The sequence below is a fragment of the Chrysemys picta genome, chromosome 9, assembly GCF_011386835.1.
Source record: "Chrysemys picta bellii isolate R12L10 chromosome 9, ASM1138683v2, whole genome shotgun sequence".
NCBI classification, from domain to species: Eukaryota; Metazoa; Chordata; order Testudines; family Emydidae; genus Chrysemys; species Chrysemys picta.
The window spans coordinates 102,512,249-102,526,990 of NC_088799.1; the positions used below are offsets into that span (position 1 = coordinate 102,512,249).

Sequence of the window (14,742 nt, forward strand, 5' to 3'; positions counted from 1 at the left end):
TGTAAACAGACCTTGTAGATGACTATGCACATGTATATTTCATTATAATTAGAGCTATGCGAATAACTGACTTTTTGGATTTTACTAGCAATTCCACAAAAAAATGAAAACACAATTGGTTTTGAGTCAAACCAAAATTTAATTTTTTAAAATTTTTCAGTGAATTGGAAGTTGAAGAAAAAAATAATTTCAGATAGAACAAAGCTTGATTTTTTTTAAATGAAATTGAAGGAAATTTCTAATTGAAAAATCATTTTGAACCCAAACAAGTGACAATTTCTGTTGAAAATGTCAGAACAAAAGCTTTTGACTTTTTCGGAATTTTTGTTTTTGTTTTGCTTTTTTGACGTGAACAGATTTGGCCAATCCGGCATGAAGTCACAATATGTGTGTTACTGAATCTGCATCAGAGGGGTAGCCGTGTTAGTCTGAATCTGTAAAAAGCAACAGAGGGTCCTGTGGCACCTTTGAGACTAACAGAAGTATTGGGAGCATAAGCTTTCGTGGGTAAGAACCTCACTTCTTCAGATGCAAGATGAATCTGCATGTGTCACGAAAAAAAAAAATTGGTCTGAAAAATTTCACCCAGCTCTGTTTATAATCGACGAGTACCCAAAAGCAACCAGGCTTGAATATTCAGAATTCTATTATTAAAAATGGGTGCGAGGAATTGGAATCCAGACTGCTTCGTCTCTCCTTTACTGACACTTGTAATGCAGGAGCTTCATGTATTAGCCAACAGAGCCCTCATCTATTTAGGAGAATTTAAGATTCTCTCTTACCCAAGAACCCCCCGGCTATTTTGCTTCTCAGGTAGAGAGATGAGGAGCTGTTGGTGGGTGGAGTAATTGATTCATTTGCTGGTTCTTATAGGTATATTTAAGACTGCCTCTGTTTTTCTCTTAGGAGTCGTAACAGTTAAAAAATAGGCACCAGGAAAGTTATAGTTCTGATAAATGTTAGTGTTTGAACTGCCAACTAGTGCTCTTGGCCCATGGGGTAGAAGTCTGAGCATGCTGAACACCTTGTTTCAACAGAGGATTTGCCAATTATCTGGCCATCAGTAGAAAGACAGCATGTTCCGCCTCCTGTGAATTTATTAAGCAGAATTCAAGCCTTCAGCTTACACACAAAGAATCAGCTTCACATAGCAAACCAGCCCATCTGTGAGTATAGACGGAGATACACAAATGTCCCTGTCCGTGGCCAAATGTACAGAGGGCCAAATCCGCTTAGGCCAGCGCCAGTTACCATTCCCAAGAGAAAGCCTGAAGGGAACTCAGCCTGGTTCCCTTCACCGAAGCTCTGACGCTAATCCTGTAACGAGGGGAGTACGTCTGCACGGGATAAAAGCCCCACAACACGGCCGTGGCTGGCCGGGGTCAGCAGACTCCGGCTCGAGGCGCTCAGACCGCAGGGCTAACAATGGTTGTGTCGACCTTCAGGCTCCAGCCGGAGGCTGAGCTCTGGGACCCTCCCCCCTCAAGCTCCGAGATCCCTATGGGGCCAGAACCACCCACTCCACTGCTCTATGCCACAGCACTGGCTCTGATACCCCTGCCCAGCCCCGTCCCTGGCTTCTACACAGCCCAGCTCCATTGGCTCTGCACTGCCATGTGCATCTGTCACTTGCTGCCCATGGCGTTGGTTCCACCGCATGGAGGAGACACAGGGAAAAGCTGATGCAGCTTCAGGCAGATTCCCTACAGGGCTGGGCGTTACCAAACCCCAGTGGCTCTGGGTGGTCCTGGCCCCCACCACCCACCACTCCACTCCACACCCTGGGGACCATGTGAGTTTGGTAGGACTCCATTCTAGGGCCTGGATCTCTTAACAGGTGCTGTCTGGCTTGTGAACTCCTGTTATGTGTCTGCCGTGGCTGGCACAACAAGGCCCTGAGGTTTGACTGGGAGCCTCTAGATATAACTCGAATACAAAGAATTCAATATGAGTAATAAGCTTAACTATAGTGGGGAGTCCAACTCATCCCTGGGGTACCCCCATTGACATTGATGATGTTACATTAGGCATGAGTTTAGTACCGTGCATTCACTATGTTATACACCGGTTGCATTTTTTATGAATAAGATAGATGTATATTTTTCCCCGCCAATAGCCTTGTTCACCTCACGCAATGTACAAGTCTCTTGAAGCCCAAAAGATCATGAATAATGCAGGGTGTTTGAGGTCATTACCCCACACATCCAAACTGGTGCATTTTCATGTCTGAAAGTTTAATCACTTCTGTGGAAATGTAACTTTCAATATTTCATTAGCACAGTCTCCCAGCTGTTAGACATCAGCCAAGAGGCTTTGGTGACGCTTTTTCAGTGCAGCTGTGAGAAGATGCATTTATTTTAGGTGGAATTGGACAGCTGTTTTATTACAAATTAATGAACTATGGTGACCAGAAAATCCAAGTTTAGCAAATAATTTATTAACAATTAATTCTGACTACAATCAAAACTAAATAAGCGGTTAGGAACGGTCATGTGAGGCTATGGCTAGAACCACAGTGCAATGCAACAAGGCAAAACGCATTGCCATGGTGGTGCGGCTCTGCCTAAGGGCAGGTATCCTGAGATAAAGCTCATTGCATAGGGACCCAGTCACCAAGGTCACCAGCAGACCTGCTTGATAGCGAATGCATCTTCTTTGGCCCCAGCACCTTTGAGCTGATATTTCCCTGAGATTACATCCACTGGCCATGGTCCAGCTGCTCCCATGGACCAACCCAACCCAAGCTTGGTGCTACACCACATTCTCCCTCATGAAGAACAGGTCCACAGGGAGCGTGGACACCTCCCTGCTTGGCTGTTCCACAATTTGCCTGCTCCCCACCCCGCTGCTAAGGAAGTACACACATTCTACTGCCAATCAAAGCTGAGCGTGCCCACAGAGAGGAGACGTTGGGGCTTTTTTGGGATGGGGGTGAAGACAGGATTTGTGCATAAGTGATTTTTAAAATTCAGCTCAGCCATTATCCCCCCCAGCAGATAGGCTTTTACCGAGCTTTCCACCACCCCCTTAAAGCAAGTTGCTAGAATATGGTACGTTTGGGTTGCTCTGATTTAGCACTACCTGCTTTTGTCCTTGCAAAGACTGAGAGCCTGGCTTGGTATTTAGAAGGGTGGTACCAGAAACGCCAGAACATTTTCTAAGAAATGTATATGGCCCCCACTAATGTAGTTAGACCTGGTCAGGAATTTTTCACTGAACTATTTTTGTGCTAAAACATGGTTGATGTTTACGAATCTCCCAACTCAAAAGCTTTTTGGAAGGAAGAGCTGAAACTGACAGATTGTCCCATTTCGGCAACTTCCATCCAGAACGTTTTGAGAGTTCTGAGTCACAGTGACTTTTCATTTCAAAATCTTAGTAAATTTAGACTGAAAAAAAGGTTTCTAAAACAGGGGGGAAAGGTCAAAATTGAAATAAAAAATACTTAGCTTGACCCCCAAATATTGTGGGTTTTGTTTGTTTTTGTTTGCAAAACCTTTTGAGATTTCAACTTTTCATCCTGATCTGGGATAGGAAAATTTTTTTGAAACCTCAAAAATTCTTGCAGGCTAGGAATACTGCTTCTGTCCTCACCCTAGCCACAGTATTTGAGCATCTCACAATCAATGATGTGTTTATCCTCACAACACCCCTGTGAGGCAGTCAAATGCCATTTCCCCCATTTCACTAAGGCATAAAGAGAGTCAGGGACGGATCGAGGTCACGCAAGGAGGCAGTGGTAAAGCAAGGAGCTGATGCGGGTCTCCAGAGTCCCAGGTTCACACCCAATCTGCTGAACCACCCTGGTCCTCTTTTTCAGGTAATTCCAAGCTGGCCAACGTCGGCTTGGAAAAAAGCCGATTTACTGATTTCTGACCCTCCAACTGAGGCCTATGCAAAAGCTCAGAGATCAGTAGAAGGCTTCTAAGTGAGTCTGTTGGAATTTCCAGTAGGGTTTCAAAATTCATAAGTAAACAGTTTTCTACGGGAAATCTTTGCCGTGACAAGAAGCTCCAAAGAGTTAGCGGAGCAGAGGTGCATAGGCCACATGTATAAATCACTTATCGCCTGCTGCTAAAATAAATGCCGTCTTGATCACTGAGCTTTCATTGCAGCTGCCTCCAGGTCTGTCTCTGCTTCAGCCCTCCACATGGCCTTCTTTTCGGTATTCATCCTCAGCAGCGTGTCCTCTCTTCTAGCAGCCTTTGAATATAAACGGTGAAACTCATTTGCACAATAAAATTTCCCCAACAATAAATATCCCACTTGTTTGCTTCTCTGGCTTTGGCACCCCAGTGTTCTTTTGATTTTTTACAGTGAAAGAAGTTATTGAAGCTAGATTTCCTTGCTTCACCTAATTGCCAGCATTTGCAGCCTCTGATTAGCAGAGAAAGCATATTGCCTTTGCTCCAAAGGCATGCGAACAGCTAGGACAAACCGGGGGGGCTTTCATCACTGAAAGACCCAGAAGCAGAGACCCTCTGGAGTTGTTTTTGTTTGGTTCCAGTACCCATCCATCCATCACTGTTTGTTTAATTTATTTCACTCACAGGCTTCAGGCCACCAGTTTCCACATCTAGGTTTCCCATCCCTGCCAGGAGACCACCTGTTCCCACCTATGCTGAGCTGACATTTTTGGAGGCAGTGTTTTTTCCTTGCTGTCCCTCATCAGGAGGGTCACACCAGCCCAGCAAGGAATAGTCACTGCACACAGCTGATGCGTGTGTAATTAGACCGAGGTGCTGGATGGCCTGCCTCACAACCAGCAAGGCAGCGGCAACATCAAGCAGCGACTGAGTGATGCCGCAGCAAATGACAGTTCCTCCGGGGCAAGCTGAGCTTGTGTGGTCTGGTCAGTGGGGCGTGAGAGCCCACAGCACTGGGAAAAGAAGGGGCTGAGTGGCCTGAAAGAAATGGATACAGTGTCTCACTTAGGGCCTGAGCCAAAGCCCATTGAAGTCAGTAGGAGATGTCCATTCTCCTTGGAGACGGCCCATACTGAGCCACAGAGAAATAACTGGGTTTAAAGTTGCATTGCGATGGGTTATTGCAAAGTCAATCAGAAAGAATCATTGTCCAATGAGTCACATGACCAAGACCATATTAGAGTCAGGAACATGTGGTAAGTAACTCATCATCCCTAATATATTGTTTAATGTGTATTTGCTCAAAACACCTTTGTATTTATTAAGAAAAATGCGTACCTGCCTGCACCGTTCAAACAGGGCGCTTGCTGACCAGTCAGTACAAACACACTTACTTGCTTGCCTGAGATGATCATGACCAAGCAGCCTAGCAGAGTCAGTGCCATTGTGATGTAGCAAATTTTGATCCTCACTCTGCTCGTAGCAGCTTTGATGACCTCAGCTCTGCAGAAGGACAGAGCAGATTTCTGGTCAGATGACAACAACATGACATAAAACAAGAGGGGTTTGGGGGGGAAGGGGTGGGAGTTGTTTAAAGAATTGCACAATTCTTGCCAGTGCCAGTTTATTTTTGCTCAGAGGTTTTCTGTTTTCTTTATATTGATTGATTGTTAAACAGGAAGTTAACAGTAAACTAGCCGCTGCCTGAGGGATTTAGCCAAATGCGGCCTAAAGCAAACATCTGACGGAGGCCCACCAGGGAATGAATGCAGCTCCTCTGCCTTTTCCTGACCCACTCAAGAGTGAAGAGCAGACCAGTGGCAGAGCTTGGAGTGCAACTTAATCCTTTTAATGATTGAAATCCAGGGGGCCACATCCTCAGCTGATTGTGCTGCTTTAACCTAGCTGGGGGTCCGACCCCCATTGGTACGTACGAATGATGGCACTGCCGGCTAATGCTACCTTTGGTGGGGTGACGTGGTGCTCTGGCCTGGGCCAGGAATGCACATCTTGGCTCTGATTAATGGAAGCTTTTCACATTGCAGCTGCTTCTCACGGTGACTCCCCCTTTGGTCTGTTATTATCATCCCATAACATTCCAAGAAAAGCTCCCGCACGAGGCGCGTCTCGAGTCTGGCTTTTCAACGTCGAAAAGTCAGCCAAAGCAAAGCAAGCCGCCCCCCAGCTGCAATGAGGATGGAAGCGAGCGGGCAGCTGCTGAAGGCTTAAAGCACAGGGTAGTAGCACACCAGCAGGGAGGATTTTATGAAGCCCAGCGCATCTGCAACTGTGGCCATCAAGTTACACAAGTTATTAATAGATTCTCAGCAGGACTAAGTGAACATAGTTCACCAGTGCAGGTCACCTGCATCGCGGGAGCCAGTGTGGGGAGAGAAGCCACTTCTTGCACAGGTGGGTGGGCAGAGGAAAAGTCAGGAAGCAAATTGTGATTCTTAGAGCCACTGTCTGATTCCTGCCCTGCTCCTGGGACCGTGAGTACGCTCTGCCCTTGACTTGATCTGGGCCGTGTCCTTATAATCCATGTTTTATAGCGGGCATGAGTAGTGACTGATCGTCAGCACCTCCGGGGCCATCCTGCAAACACCTGCAGACCTTTCCCGGTCCTGTGGGTCTCAGGGAGACTCCCTATCACCGCACAGTTGAGCACATTTGTGCTTGCTTGCAGGATTAGGGCCTTGAATGGAAAACAAATCTCAAAAGGGAACGGATCTGAGCCACAGGAAGAGGCAGATTCCTGCACTAACCCCACCCCCAAATCAAATACACCTTCGAGTCAATCCACCTGTTGAAAGCCCCACGTGTTTCCCCACTGACTCTGTCCCCTCCCTCAGCAGAGAGCCCAGGGGAATCCTCTATGCCAGAACACCCACTTTGAAGACATCTTTGTTTAATGTTTCTTTTCCTGGTGTTCAGTTGTGTTAAGTGCCCACAACGGTCACTATCATGAGGCATTAGGAGCGAATGAGTCACTTCCCAGAGCTGCAAAATCTCACAGCAGTTCAAACATGATCTTAGGCAACAATTAACTGTATTGCAGATCCTTCCACACATCATGAGGGGAAAAACATACCACCGGTGCTGCAGTTCTGGGCACGAAGAAAGATGTGCGCTTGTGCAGGCCAGAGCCGTGGGCAGGTGGCAAACAAGCAGTTTGTAAGTGCTGTGGTTTCTTGCTGCAGGCATTAGCATTCTGGTGCAAACCCTTCCCCATGTTAAACTTATTGGGACTATTGCTTGATCCCAGCAGCGCTGTTACTTAGGGTCCCCGGCTAAGTGAGGTGTCCTTGTAGCTCAGAGACATCACAGCCCCGCACCTTGGCAGTTTTCCCAAACACCTTCCTACTGACGCCAGGGAAATGCATGAAATGGCCAAAGCTACGTTCAGCCCTTGAGGCTGTAGATGGTAGATGCAGGTTTCCCAGAGACATGTTGACTGCTCATAGTCATTGCGGAGCTGTTTCTACTGGGTTCTGCAGATGACTTAGGGCACTTCTTTGACCGTTATTTCTTGCAATAGACATTTTAGCATGACAGCTTAAGCCAATCGCTCATGAAACTGTAGAAAAGAGTGGCTTTAATTACATCTGTATGGGGAAAGCATGTGCTGAGGACCAAGTAAAGAACCCCCCCACCACCACATAAACACACCAACGTTAAAAACCAGGAGGCATTAATGTCTTTACTCGTTGAACTGATGTTCTTTTTTAAAAAAAGATCTAAATAGGGAAATGAAAGTATAAATGGGTATGATGGACACTCACTTCAGATGTTTTTTGCTAAAGCTATGGATGTTCCCATGTGCCTTTCTTAATCACTTTAATTCATATAAGTGGTTAAAGCACATAACCTGAAATGGACACTAGGCAGCACAGTGATTTGTGAGCTACAAAGCAATGTGTGTTAAAAATGGTTTCTGTCCTCTTCTGAAATTCCTAATCTCCAAAGCAATTTAACCCAGTTCACTTTACAGAGTTGGCAAAAAAGGCTACTGCTTCAAGATGGGTTTGTATTATTTTTGGACCGAGATAGCAGCGCGCCCACACAATTCATTCACGGTCACGTAGTCCGGTTGTAATATTAGAAAAAAGAACACTCACTATATAAGCGTAGTGTTGGTGACTGACCACGTAAGGGAAGGTTTGAACTGGCAGTTTTACATATATCCAGTGGTGGAGATTTTGACAACATAAGAAAACAGGTCTACTTACGATAATAGAGCTGGAATATCCTCCTCTTTTTTAAACCGTCCTGCCCATAATAACATCTTTTTATCAAATGCTGTAGGTCTTCTGTCATTTCTGAATGTGCTACGGCCTTTAAAAGATATTACCAAAGAAAGTCATCAGCTAAGTTCAGAGTGGAAGTAAAAAGCTGCATTTAAAGAAAAAAGGTCTCGGACTGAAAGTTTAAAGAAGGGCTTCACGTTCTCTAGGAAACCTGTCGTTAAGGGCAAAATCCACCTTCAATTAAAATCAGTGAGATTTAGCCACCCACCTCAAGGGCCTTGTCTAGACATTTTGTTTTGTAGTTGTTCCCCATTGCAATTCAGCTGGTGCTAGCAATGATGAAAGGGGTTTTTTAGTCATTGTGTAGTCTAGCCATTGCCAACAATGGTTAAAATACCAGTGGCCAGTCTACATTCTGGATGCGCGCTCTGCCAGGCAATGCAACGGTGCATTGTTCACAACGACACTACACGAAGTTAGAAAATTTCATTTAATGAATTTTATGGAATTTTCCAATTTGGGGGCAAAACTTGGATACATGGGATGAAACCTTGGCCTTACTGAAGTCAATGGCAAGATTCCTATTGATTGCAATGGGCCAAGATGACACCCCGAGATTTTTAAGGCCAGCAGGGATGTTAAGATCATTCCAGCATCAAGCCTGTAAATGAAGTGAAAAATCTTTCATTGAAAAAATGTTGGAAAGAAATTCACTTTTTCTTTGGTGGGAGGGAATTTTCATTTCATTTATGAGCCTTTGCCGTTAAAAAAAATGTTTCAAAGAACTAATTTTGAGATGTTCTAATAAAAATGGTGCTGCCGGGGTGGGGGTGGGGGAAGAGGGGGGTGGACACAGCCAAGGACTGGCTCCAAGTGCCCTGTTGTTAACTGCAGCCTGGCCAACGTGGGCTGATTTTGCTCGCAGCAATCCGCTGAGTGGCGAGGTAACGAAGGCTCTTTCTCTCTTTGAGGGCAGCATCCCAGAAAACGTATCACAAGGTCAGAGTGACATTCTCCCCACCGCGGTGAACGACTTGATCTGTACTTTGATCCCAGATGTCAGTGGCAAGTGTCTCGCCCACCCCAGTAATTCCCTTCACTGAAATCAACAACACACACGGCTCCCAGGAAAAGCTTGGCAGCGAAAACAGACTGTACATTTTTTATGTTTGTAGAAAGAAAACCCCCAAATAAATGGCTGGTCTGAAACTATATCCATTTTTCAGCATTACCGCACACAGGTCAAGCAAGAGATTTACAAGAAGATGTCCCCCCCCCCCCCCCCCCCCGCCCCTCCAGTTTGGTGTTCAGAAGTCAAAAACCCGGCTCAATTCATCCTCCCCATGTCTCTGTATCTGGTTGTAACCGTGTTAGCTGCAGCATGCCGTACAGCAATGTGCAGTTGGTATCAAGCAGGAACCGAACGCACTTCCGGCCGACCCTGCGCTGACACAGTCGCACTACTCCATCGCCAGGCACGGCCACTGCTGCAGCTTCCCCTCTTTGCTGGTGTGATTAGATCAGTTTTGCCCTTGGGCCAAACCAGCAAAAAATTCTCCCTTTCCCAGGTTAACAAACACCAAACAAAAAGTCCACAAAACGTGCCTGTCTGCCCATTCTTCCTCTGTGGCGGGGTATAATCGCACCGCCTCAGTGCACCGCCCTGCTGCCACGCAAGAGTCTGTGCTTTTCCATTGCCATGTCCCTGAACCAGCTGCCCCAAACCCAACCCTCCCTGTTTTCCTTTTGCCCCAGGGCCACTGCCAACATTGGCCTCCTCCCCAACCCTTTCCCAGGATTCTCCAGTCCAGCACCTCCATGCTCCTTCTTCTGCCCCCCCCTCACCTGGGACTGGGACCACCACGGGGCACACCCACGCACTGCAGAGTCTCCCCTGCTCTCCCCAATATCTTTTTGCACTGAGCACAAGGGCTTTCTGAGATCTCTGCCCCCTTTCCCCACATGCTTTGCTTCCAGCCTATAGTTCCCGCTGAATCTCTCTGCTTTGGGCCAGAACTTGAGAATGTCCTGGACCCTCGCCTGCATTCCTCAAAGGCCTTATCTATCTTCCTTTCCCACCCCTCTCCCCCAGGCAGACGCTCTGGCTCTGAGAGAGAAGAGGGATGTTTTGCTGAAGAGAGTCTTGTTGACCAGAGACCGTGTCTCCTGTTTCGTCTTGTTTTTAAATGCTCAAAATAGTGAGGTTTAGCAAACTGTCCGCCGTGTTAATTCCTTGACAATGTTGCCGTTCCACAAGGAGAATGAGGAGTGAGGTTGTGTTAAGATACAGTCCACTGGGAGACTGACAACACGCTCTCATGAGAGCTAGCTACAGGCACTACCGTCCGTTCTAATGCGTTGCACCACACAAGATTATCCAGGGGAGCCCATTGGTAGTCTCTCACAACATGTGTCACTACAAAATCAGTCCTGTGCCCCAGCCTGGAACTGCGTTCCCAACGTTGGGCCTGAAGTGAGGCCAGCTGAAGTAAGCCGGCTGTGAAAGGATAACAAGAAATGGCCAGCCGGAAGCCTGCCAAGGCAGAGAGCCAGGCCAGGCTGCTGAAAACTGGCAGTGCAGGTTAGTAAAGGAGACCTAGGCAGCAGGGGTGACACTGGTAGGGGTGGAGGTGGCTGAGCACCTGCTGCAAGGTACCAGGTATCGTGACTGCTGGGGGAGCCACTCGGCAGGGCTCATCGGGAGCGCCAAGCAGCTACCCCACCCTCCAAGCCACCTCGCCCCATGGGAAGACTGTGCCAGCACTAACTGCCCTCTCAGGGTCTCTCTAGCCCAGGGGAGTGGAATTCAGTCCGCTTCCTGCCTAGCCGGCTTGCTGTGCCCACTGCCTGAGAACATTACCTTCATCTGGTGCCCGGCAGGAGCCTTCGGGGACACAGAACCTCGGCACTGCCTGACCCGAACCCTGCCTGCACAGACATCACGGGTCTCCCAATTTCTAACACTCCCACTGCGGGGAGAGACCCCGCTGGGAGACCTACCTGGATGCTACAGGATGAACCCTGGGCATCCCAGAGCTGCTATCAGGGCATATTTGTAAACTTAAGATGACAATTTACTTTGCAAGGCTTGAGTCTAATAGCAGCTCCATCAGCCCTGGCCGACTGCCTACCGTAATATGAATAGCTTCTCTTCTAGGACTTCATTCCTAGGGCATGAATAGATACATCTATTTCCTGGCTGGTTTGTTTTTAATATAACTAGTTTACTTTCCATGAACTGGGAACATTTGCTTTGATGGAAGCAGGACTATTTTAAAATGGAAATTAAGAAATTGTCCATGTACCCTGTAAAGAACATACAGAATCTCCTCAGCTTAGCCAGGGGATAGAGAAACGGGTCAGTCACGAGCTATTTTACTGCAGAACAAAACATTTCTACCCACCTGGAATAGCTGTTTGAGAAATAACCTTCTTTGTGGCCTCTGCTTTGTGACAAAGGGTTCTTCTTGTCAATATCTGAGCGTGCTTGGTACATGGACACCTCCAGAAATCGGTTGTTCTCAAAATACTTGTGACAAGAGGCTCACTTTTCAATAGCCGCCCCAGCATTGTGTGCCCAGTGCTGAAATGTCTACGTCTACCTCTTGTGCCTCAGTGAATAAACAACTCAGTAGTAGTCATTTACTCCTATAGACCTGATGTGCCAGCCAGCACACAGCAAATCAAACGAAATGTGCCAGGTGTTCGAAGGTTAAACTGCTGTATGTCTGCTGATGGTATCATATATTTATACCACTTACCACCTTCACTGAGTCACAGTGACTTGAGCACTAGATCTACTGCTCGTGTTTGCTCAAAGACACACCTTTAAAATCACAAGGGCAATAACCCTAACTGCTCCTGCCTTTGTACAGTGGGCCTAACCCCATTCCCACTGAACTGTTTGTCTCAGGCTCTGTAGCTCCAAGGAGCTGCCAATGATAGTAAAGATTTTGCATTTCTCTTATTCTTCGCTCTGTAACCCCCATGACCAGCAACAACAAATTCTGTAACGACTGTAGCGATCGAGAACTGAAATCTCAGTTGGTGTTAATAGAAAGAGTGCTGGAAAAGATGCTTTTCCCAAAGGGAAGTTCTGTAGCGGTTAACTGTCATTTCGGGTTAAGCCTATAAGAGACCTTAACAATCACACACATTTTATCTTGAAAACCAATTGATTTAAACATGCATCTTTAAGAAGGAGACACTTTCTTTGTTACTGAATAATGGTAAATATAGGCTGGTGGAGAGAGAACTTATCATGATTAAAGCTAAGATTTTGTCATGGTTATTTTTAGTAAAAGTCATAGGCAGGTCATGGGGAATAACCAAAAATGCACAGAAGCCCATGACTTGTCCCTGACTTTTATTAAAAATAACTATGATAAAATGGGGACGGAGGAAGGTTCAGCACCCACCACTGCTGGGGCTCCAGGGTTTCCCCCCCAACCCAGGGTGGCTGAAAACAAAGGGCCCCTCCCTGCCACTGACAGCAGTTTGGAGCTGTGGGGTCTGCCCTTGGCAGCTGGGAACTGCAGGTCTCCCTCCTCCCCCAGGGACTGGAAGCTGCAGAGTTCCCCACGGCAGCGGCTTGGAGCTACGGGGTCCCCCCACCGCCTGCACCAACTTCCATAACCTCTGTGACAATATTTTAGCCTTAATCCTGATATATTACTGGCCCTGGATTTCAGTGGATGTCACAGCACTCAGCTCTTTGTTGTTATTGGCCATCCATTAACTAATTTACCTCATGTACCTAAAAAAGAAAGGATTAAAAATCTCAAATTTGGAAGCAGCTTGATTGCATGCCAATCTTTTGGTGGTGAGGGCAGTCTGAAGAGAAGAGAAGAGAAGAAGTCTAGGCAGATGGCAGTTTCAGTTCTTAGGAGTTCTTGCCCCCTGAATTAGTTCCTGTGAGTCTTGTGATTAACCCCCCCCAAATACAAAACAAAATTCATCTGCCACCTTTGTGTTATGCCTGGTTTCAAGTAGAAGCCACTCAGAGCCACTCAATTGAAGATGGTTTCCCCCAGAAGCCACAACGTCAGCCAGTGGTGTCTGAAACTTGGCCCAGGGTCATGAATCTCAGGGATCCTGAAACCAATTTGGCATCTGCCACAAAAACTAAAAGTAAGCAATTTTCACTTGGTTCTGGGTTTTGTTACGAACGTTTTACAACATTTTGTTTGGAAAAAGTCACTGTTGTGACCTTTTAGCAACAGTTCCAAGGCCCCTGGAGCTGCCTGGATCCCAGGAGTTTAGGAGTCAGGGCAATTCGGGGTGTCTTGGCAACAGGGCTGCTAGGCTGCCAAAGAGTCAAGTGGGCAAGTGGACAGGAAACCAGGCAGATTTCAAAACCTGCCTGGCAAACAAGTTCCCATTGGAAACCTGCCGACTTGCCGCTGGAATTTTGTCAAAATGGGACATTCCCGCAGAACATTTCTGTTTTCTCAAATCAGCGTTTTCAGCCGAACAATATTCCATCAGAAAATTTCCACCCAGCCCTGGCTCTGCTGTCACTGACTAACCTCCCTGGAAATAAGAGCTTTGAAAATAATCCTGTTCATATTACGCACTCTCTCTTAGCCGTGCTGGAGCGGCAAAGCAGACAGGAGGGCGTCATCAACAACTTATTTGTGTCTCCAAACAGCTAAGAGGTTAACCACAGAGAAAGAGGCAATCTAAGGATAGGGTGTCCAGATGTCCCGATTTTATAGGGACAGTCCTGATTTTTAGGTCTTTTTCTTATATAGGCTCCTGTTACCTCCCACCCCCTGTCCTGATGTTTCACATTTGCTGTCTGGTCGCCCTATCTAAGGAGAAAGTGCCCGTTTTGCACAGTAACATTTCAGAGCAGAACCGCACTTTCAATATTTCATAGTCAGCAAAGTAAGAAGCGTATGTGACAGTTACAATGAGTTTGGCTCCAGTACAGCATTATGTAATATTTGTCCTTGAATGGAAGTGATCACTGAACCATAGCTATAACCTAAACAAAGTCTGGGTGGTCCTGAATGTGTTTAATGATATCATCCCTATTAAGATGTTATACACACAGAATGAAGCTTGAACAATGTCATTTTATCAGCTTGATGTTTCCCCTTCTGGTTTTTGCACAATATTCTCTCTAATGGTTCATGAAATGAAAATGCAAAATAAATTTCCTATTTGGAGCGCTGTGTTATTTACTCTGTTTATACATACGAGGCTCTAAAGTTGATTTATAGCCAGGAAGAAAATTCTAATTTGAAGGGAAGAGGCTTTTGCCAAAGGGAAAGTTTTAAGAACCACTTAACGCTATCAAATTGAATATTGCCTAAGACAATCAAAGCGGGGGAGGGAGCGGTGCGCTAGAACACAGATTGTGTTGTTGGTTAGGATGTTCTTTAAGGAGTTGGGTGGTGAAAGATGGGAGACAGAGGGAACAAAATGAATCATTCAAGCTATTCAGCCCTTGGCCCCAAGGAAACATACTCCTCTGTTTATAGAGATGGTTTATGTTTTAGAAAACATGAATTTATTGACATTGAAGGAAAAAACTTGTGCTGATGACAACTACGCTGCTTCTCCTCCTGACAAAAAACAGACAATGCACCCAGACATGACACAATGGATTTAGCTTAATTTGC

General features: G+C 46.3%; 1 protein-coding gene across 1 annotated transcript; it reads right to left on the reverse strand.

The window, feature by feature from the left end:
* Positions 1-2,415: 2,415 nt before the first annotated feature.
* On the reverse strand, positions 2,416-11,854 carry LOC101930942 (protein FAM162B-like). Its single transcript, XM_008178971.4, has 4 exons — positions 11,518-11,854; positions 8,096-8,201; positions 5,261-5,369; positions 2,416-4,203 (listed from the first exon to the last, which is right to left on the reverse strand). The coding sequence occupies exons 1-4, from the start codon at positions 11,681-11,683 to the stop codon at positions 4,096-4,098; spliced, it is 489 nt and encodes a 162-aa protein (XP_008177193.3). The 5' UTR covers positions 11,684-11,854; the 3' UTR covers positions 2,416-4,095.
* Between the last annotated feature and the right edge of the window lie 2,888 nt (positions 11,855-14,742).